The sequence below is a fragment of the Protomyctophum parallelum genome (genome assembly GCF_964188405.1).
Source record: "Protomyctophum parallelum genome assembly, chromosome: 21".
Lineage (NCBI taxonomy): Eukaryota > Metazoa > Chordata > Actinopteri > Myctophiformes > Myctophidae > Protomyctophum > Protomyctophum parallelum.
The window spans coordinates 29,409,528-29,417,163 of NC_139713.1; the positions used below are offsets into that span (position 1 = coordinate 29,409,528).

Below are 7,636 nucleotides of genomic sequence, written 5' to 3' on the forward strand. Positions count from 1 at the left end.
CCGACAGCTATGATACTGTATGATTATGTATTTTTATGTATATGATGTATTACCATGTTTTTGTTCTTGCTTACTGTAAAATGCTCTGGATTAAGAGTGTCTGCTAAAGTGAATCTAACATTGGTTTCTTGATTGCACAGCAGTGTGAGTGAGATCGAAGACCGACTACCCTGCTCACAGCTACTGGAGCTGTGCAGGAACGAGGCTGTGCTCAAATGGATGAGCACATGTGACCATCTGATGTACCAGGCCCTTGTTGAGATCCTCATCCCTGATGTCCTCAGACCCATTCCCAGTAATGTCTCATTTACACATGGTTCCACACAGTGTTGACTTTGACGATTTTAGTTTTATATATTTTGCTAATATATTTAGTTTTTGTCATCATAGCTTACTTTTTATTTCGTTTTCGTCAGTGAAGAAAGGTAGCTGATGATATTTTTTCGTCATAGTATTAGTCGACGAAATCAACACTGGTTCCGCATCAGTGTTGCTTGTCAAAATATTCAAGGTATTGTCAGCGAGCATCACAGTCGTGACGAGGCTTCTATCTAAGGCTGTGGCGTGATCCATTTTTAATGTCTTTGCATTGTTTTGTCCTTATTCACTGTTTTTTATTGTGTAGGTGCCTTGACTCAAGCCATCCGCAACTTTGCCAAAAGCCTGGAAGGTTGGCTGAACAATGCCATGAATGCCGTTCCACAGAGAATGATTCAGACCAAGGTACACATACTGTATTGTAGTGCACACAACCACAGTGCATATTTTCTTTCCACCACATTTTCTGTCTCTGAACATACCAGTGGTGTCAACTGCTGGAGCACCCCCCAAGAAAATAGGAACACAATCTAGCACCCCCTGAGCTCCCCACTGGGGGTGGGCATTGCCTGTTCCCTGTTCACAGAACAGGTATAAATGCTAATAATATGGTGGCTTTAGTTTTTTGAGTATTGATCATGCTGAAAATGTTTAAATAAGATGCTGAAACAAATTAATTCTTTACTGTTGATCATGTTGAAACAAGATGCTGAAACAATTTAATTATTTACTGTTGATAATTCATAACCGAGTACATCGCTCCACAGGCTGTTGGGCAACATTCAATGTCATTTCCGGTTGGGACGTCGTCCAAAGTGACCCCTCCCCCCCCCATTTTAGTGGATGAGATCGAAAATCTTAAAACGTAAATAGATCTTAATCTTTGGTTAGAATTGGACGGATTGATTTAGATCATGTTTTTGTGCATCACGGTCCCGTCGCTAGTCGTGTTAGAAGTAATCAAACCTCCTGTTGTTGTCGATCGCCTCGGGAGTGTTTTGGCTACATCTAGCTACTTGAGCTACATTCAAGATGGCGCCTGGTGCACCTTGAAATGTGCTCCGTAGCTGCAAATCGCTGGGCGCCCTGATTTAATGGTCCTAAATACCCCCGGGCGTTCGGGATATATCTGGATATTTAATAGTTGGGTCTCTTCTACTTCTTAATATTGACATAACCGATTAACATTTTGGTGTCTGTGTGTGCCCCATGCTCAGGTTGCTGCTGTTAGTGCCTTTGCGCAAACACTGCGCAGATACACATCTCTGAACCACCTGGCTCAGGCAGCACGCGCTGTGTTGCAGAACACCTCACAGATCAACCAGATGCTGAGTGACCTCAACCGTGTGGACTTTGCTAATGTCCAGGTCTGAATTTATTTCTGTGCTTTGTTGGTAATTTCCTTAGAGTATATATTAATAGAGACGTCACCGGATTTCTCCTCTCATCCACTTGTTGCTCACCCAGCGCATGTGGCGTTCTTCCGGGTTGGAAACAGTGCATTCTGGGATTGCTTATAGGCCAGACGTGAGCGCGCTGGGCCGTTGACTATCATTTCGCCTCAAGGTTTCCTCTCGGTGACGTCTGTATTATATTTATACTCTACGGTAATTTCCTATAAATCACCTCTTTCCCACTGCAGCTCGACAGTTCCTTCTCAAGTGGTCCTTCTACAGGTCTGCTTCTGACTGACGTGACGTGCAAAATGTTGTGCCCGTGATTTGTTTTTTTGTTTTTGCGTAGATCACTGGTTCTCAGCATCGGGAACCACCAGAGTCTGTCTTCCACTCTGAAGACAGAGTCTTCCACTCTGTCGTCCATCTCAAAGGACAGCTTATACACTGTAGCCTATTAGCCTCACTAGCTTAGTGTTCATATACTGTAGTGTTCTTAGTGTTCACAGTTTTTCCTCTAGCACCACCGTTAGCCAAAAATGTCTACTTGGGCTATAGGCTGAATTTCCATTAAACTTGCAGAGCACATTCATGCTTGCCGGAGCATGAACAATACTCATTTTGCTGACACCATGTCCTGTTCTTTAGCGCCACCCGTAAGCCAAAATCTTGCACGCAATATAAAAACAAATCTAATGGGGAAATTGCAGAATGAACCCTGCTGGTTTTCATGACCCCCCCCCCCCCTATTGCCCCCATGATCCTTGTGCTCCCGCCTCCCTACAGATTCTAGCACCCCCATGTCCTTTCCTCTATCGCAACCCTAAAGCTAGAAGTTCCACTTCGGTATAAGAATTATTATTATATCTCATCCTGAATCCTACACCGTTATGCCTTTTTCAGTTTTGAACTATTATTTTTTTCCCCCTCTCCATGTCAATAGGAGCAAGCATCGTGGGTGTGCCAGTGTGAGGAGGGTGTGGTGCAACGCTTGGAGCAGGACTTCAAGGCCACGCTACAACAGCAAAGCTCCCTGGAGCAGTGGGCTGCCTGGTTGGACAACGTGGTCACTCAGGTCCTCAGGCCATATGAACACCGGCCCAGCTTTCCCACTGCAGCTCGACAGTTCCTGCTCAAGTGGTCCTTCTACAGGTCTGCTTCTGACTGAAAATGTTGTGCCCGTGATTTGTTTTTTTTGTTTTTGCGTAGATCACTGGTTCTCAGCATCGGGTTCGGGGGAACCACCAGAGTTCCAGTGGACCCTTATGGGTCTGTAACTCAAGAGTGTACAAATGGAAGCAAATGGACCCTTTCGTTTTTGTACACTCTTAGAGTTATTAACAGTGGAATTTTGCATTGTAGATTGGGGTCCCAGAGAATCAAATGCCTTATGCTTATCCTCTGGCGGCCCTTGAAATCACTGGCGTATATCAGGGGTCGCAATTTTATTTTAGCTCATCAAAAAGATGATTTGAAAAGATGAAGATAAAAACAAAATTACACAGAATGAGTGAAATACAATGTAAAAGATAATTACAAATATATTTTAACCATGATTGTTACAAAACCCTTACATAGCCCGTGCGGACAAATGCGGACCAAACATGCACTCTTAAAGGGTAAGACCACTTTTTGAGAGGTTTGGGTTGTTTTCTTACCTTATACCTTAACTATTCCATTCCATTAGTTATTTCGCTCTGTTGTGTTGTTTATTAGCAATTGAAGAAATAAAAATAGTCGCTCATTGACTTCCATTGTAACGGGGAAACGGCTCTCAAAGTCACTCTTTTAGCACATAAACCAATGCAACAAAAGCTGATTCTGACAGTTTATGACATCACGAAAACTCATGTGGTTTTATTTTCGTCTTTTAAGATGGATTTATAAAGTTACTATTTTAGTCGGAGATAGACTAAAGCAGTACTACGGCGTTCCCAACTTGCGGGCTGTCTTGCGAGGTTTCATTTTGTAAACAGAAGTCTCCACGCTGTTTGAGATGCATATGAGCAATCCCAGACACAGACACTTTACACACTTCTTCTAAAGTGTCTTCTAAAGTGTCTCCCTCAAACACGTCCATCAAATCCATTAGTTTACATCCCCGTCGTTTCCAATAAGGAAGTGGTGTACAGTGTTGGTCCAATCAGATCAATGAACCCTATTTTTTATTTCTTAAATTGCTAATAAACAACACAACGGAGCGAAATAACTCATGGAATGTAATAGTTTGCCCATAATAAGGTAAGAAAACAACCCAAACCTCTAAAAAAGTGGTCTTACCCTTTAATTATGTGCATAAAATGACCTCCAGGTTTATGTTTGGGCTCGAGTCAATCAATGTTAGCATTATTTTGGGTTGGGGGTCTGAAAAGTTTGCGAACCCATGGCATAGATCAGTGGTTCCCAAACTTTTCAGGTCGGGACCCAAAAGAGAGATGAGATGTTTGCCCCGGGACCCAAACTTGTAAAAATGGCCGATCTACAAGCACACACAACGCGTCGCTGCGAATAATTAGAAAACAAAATGTAGGAAACCAAAGAATCAAGGGACCCATAACAATGTGTCTGTGACCCACGAATGGGTCCCGACCCAGTGTTTGGGAACCTATGGCGTAGAATAGATGTGATGTTGTTTTCTCTCTCTCAGCTCCATGGTGATCAGAGACCTGACCCTGCGCAGTGCTGCCAGCTTCGGCTCCTTCCACCTCATCCGCCTGCTGTACGACGAGTACATGTTCTACCTGGTGGAGCACCGCGTGGCTCAGGCCACCGGAGAGACGCCCATTGGAGTCATGGGGGAGGTATGTATGCCTGGGGCATGTTGCTCTTGTCTTTATACTGTCTAGAAGAGTGTCTGCCTGTGTGTGTGTGTGTGTGTGTGTGTGCGTGTGTCTGGGACTAATCTTGCAAACCACTAGATCGATGAGTAAACCAGTACTGTAAATCCCCAAATACTTTCCCAATCTCTTTGACATCCTGACACAAGGTAGTAGGGCTGGGGCGGAATGGGATTTTTGTTTACGTGGTAATCGTCCTCCCCCTTACAGACGGTATATAATTAACACACCCCTCCCCGCGGAATTTTGTTTTTTGTTGTGCATGGAGATGTAAAATCCGGTCAAACACTATGTACGGAGATTAGCAGCTGCGTGTCTCTTAGTGCAGTTCCAGTGTCATTCCTCCTCCCTGCACCACCCCCCTCCCTCCCCTCACACACACAGGGGCACCGTTTCAACTCGAGACAAGACAACTCATAGCTTTTCCACGCTTTGTGGTTGTCATCCAGTTTACAAAAATGAGATCCACACGTCAGAGACAAAGTGTGTAACAGCGCTATTGTGAAGACCCTTGCGCAGCGTGAGGTAATTAACCCCAGCTGCAAACGATTCGGTCTTTGATTGTGTGATCTACCGGTATATATTTGGGCCAAATAACAATTCTGGTCGTCTGGTCAGCTAGGTCAGGAGGTAACAGTGGGTGCACGCACAACCAACAAAGTTTGGGAACGGATACACTTTAGACTACAGTTTTATTATTAAGGAAAGATTGGCATGTCAACGCGTGTTCGGGTGTCAATCAAATCAACTGCAGGAGTCAGTCAGACATCTCCCCCAGCTCGCTGTTAAAAAACAAACAAACAAAAAAAACGTTTTTTTTCCTGCAATCCCACAGACAACATTTGGTGGGTCTGGTTTGGAGTAGCCTAATTTAAAACACTGTCCGACTTTGTTTTGAGCCAATATTAATACCACGCGCTATTGTAACAGCCAGGTGCATTGTACATTGCTCAAACGTTGCTTCAAAACGAAATATACAACGTCATTTATGTTGTTATTTTGTCATTATATACAACCATTATAACCATTATGTAAGCCCCACCACCACGCAGCAACTGCGCGCCTCCCCAAGCCATGTGTTAACATTATTGCTGACATGATTAGACTGAGCCTCACTGATTCCGTGTTTATTATGATAAACTTATCATTTCATATCCCACCATAAGGCCTAGAACTTGCCAGAACAGCACGGAAAGAGAAAAAAAGTTAAAAATAAATAAAATAAAACATTTGTTTTATGTTTTACTGCGGTAATTAACCTGATGCCGTGGTATGCGTTACATACCTGCGATATTGCGTTTATTGCACCCAGCCCTACAAGGTAGTACTGATGTCATAGATGGCCACAGACTGGCCACATGATGTCTTATCCACAATGGAAGCCACGCCGTAAGACTTCAACTTGTTTATTCTACTTCGCAACATAGCTCCATTCAAAGTTTCTATCTAGTGTATTAACAGCAATTTCTTTCCAAGTATTAAATGAGATTTTCCTGTTTTCTTTGCAAGGTACAAGAAATGTAATGTCAACACCATTTGTTTCTTTTTGTCATCTAGTTTGATAGCCTCAACACCCTGTCTCCGGCTAATCTTGACAAAGGTACAGTATGTGGCTGAGTTTAATTATTCATGTCAGACGGGCATACTCTGCGTATGCCCTTTTCATTTCAAGACAAAGATTTGAGAATGAATTGACCTTGAAGGGAAGAAATCCATACTGTAAAACCAAGTTCAGACAATGTTGAAAAATGGCTCTGCATCAGTGTTCACGTCCATGAGATCAGTGAGATTAGGGCTTTAACTTATTATTTTCGTAGTGATTATTCTTTCAATTAATCGGATAATCAAGAATTGTGTTTTTATATAATTTATATTGTCGCTGTCGGGAGGATACTACTTAACTCCATTTTTGAGCTTTTAGATTTTTGTTTTTTCATAGATAAACGCTATTAAACACCCTTTACATTTCTGTGTTGTTTCGGAGATATTGAACCAATGAAAAGTATCAAACTGCTTCGGAAAGAAGCTCTCAAGTCCATTGCAGCCTCAACCACAGGCTGCTGCTGCAGTCAGACGCGGGGCAGAAGATAAACACACTTATCTCGCTAGTTTACTGATACTGCAACTCCGTCTCCACGAATCCCTCTTTGCAGAAGTTATTGTAATATTTAAAGTCCACCTTATTATTGTAGGCCTATATAAGCAGTGGCATGAGGCATCGGGGCATTCTTTCACAAGTTGTGATGCATTGTGTGAGCCTGGAGATCCATTGTCAACTGTTCTTATAAATGATGGAAAATGGAGAGAACCTCCTAAATTCCACTTGAGCTGGCTTTGGATAAAGTGGTGATATAATGACCCAAAATACCAACTTTGCTTTGTTTTAATAAGATTTTTTTTCGTTTTCTGACAAGTTTCAAGTTTTTTCATCTCCTGAAAAATTTACATTTTGGTTTCTTCCCGACAGCAGAGATATATATATAGAACAAATCGCTGCATAGATCTGCTATTTTTGGAAGTTTGAAAGAAAAATGTGATCATGGATTTTAAACGATAAAACAAATGAACCGTTGCACCCCCTAAGTGAGATGGATGGTGACCGGGACCTGTGTCCTGTATTGTATATAGATGACATCAGTGACCTGGATAGCGACCTGGATGAGGACATGGAGGAACCCGGAGAGCCTCCTGCCAAACGGGAGAAGATGGAGGTGATCCAGGTGATCCAGATGGCCGCTCCGGAGGACGTCTCCCATCCCGTGGTTGGGGGGGTTGTCCACCAGAGTGTCCTGCACTCCTTGCCGCAGCCCCCCGAGGACCACGCCGAGCACATCCTGACCCCCTCCGCCGGAACCCCGACCATCCGCCACTGCAGCGCCACAGGCAACACGTACGCCTCTGTCTGAGGGGTATGGCCAGCCCCTCGATGGCCTGTCTTTTCTCTCTCACTCTCTCTCTCTCTACAGTACATATCGTTCTCTCTGTGTGTCTTAGATATTTCCCTCACTGTTCTTGTGCGCTTTGTCTGTCTGCACTGACGTGGCTGGTCACAGTCTCCTCTGCCTCTTCACCCTCATCCTTGGAGGA

At 43.5% G+C, this 7,636-nt stretch overlaps 1 protein-coding gene across 3 annotated transcripts in view; it reads left to right on the forward strand.

Annotated features, from left to right (window-relative positions):
- The window catches only part of rfx3 (regulatory factor X, 3 (influences HLA class II expression)), a 25,129-nt gene extending 17,493 nt beyond the window's left edge, over window positions 1-7,636 (forward strand). For 2 of the 3 annotated variants that reach the window (XM_083793980.1, XM_083793982.1), the window contains 7 exons: window positions 141-295; window positions 626-723; window positions 1,536-1,685; window positions 2,656-2,864; window positions 4,360-4,513; window positions 6,107-6,149; window positions 7,178-7,636. In XM_083793980.1, the coding sequence (XP_083650106.1) occupies window positions 141-295; window positions 626-723; window positions 1,536-1,685; window positions 2,656-2,864; window positions 4,360-4,513; window positions 6,107-6,149; window positions 7,178-7,455 (1,087 nt within the window). In that variant the 3' untranslated portion in view covers window positions 7,456-7,636. The remainder of the gene's footprint in view (window positions 1-140; window positions 296-625; window positions 724-1,535; window positions 1,686-2,655; window positions 2,865-4,359; window positions 4,514-6,106; window positions 6,150-7,177) is intronic. The other variant, XM_083793981.1, reaches the window with a different exon arrangement.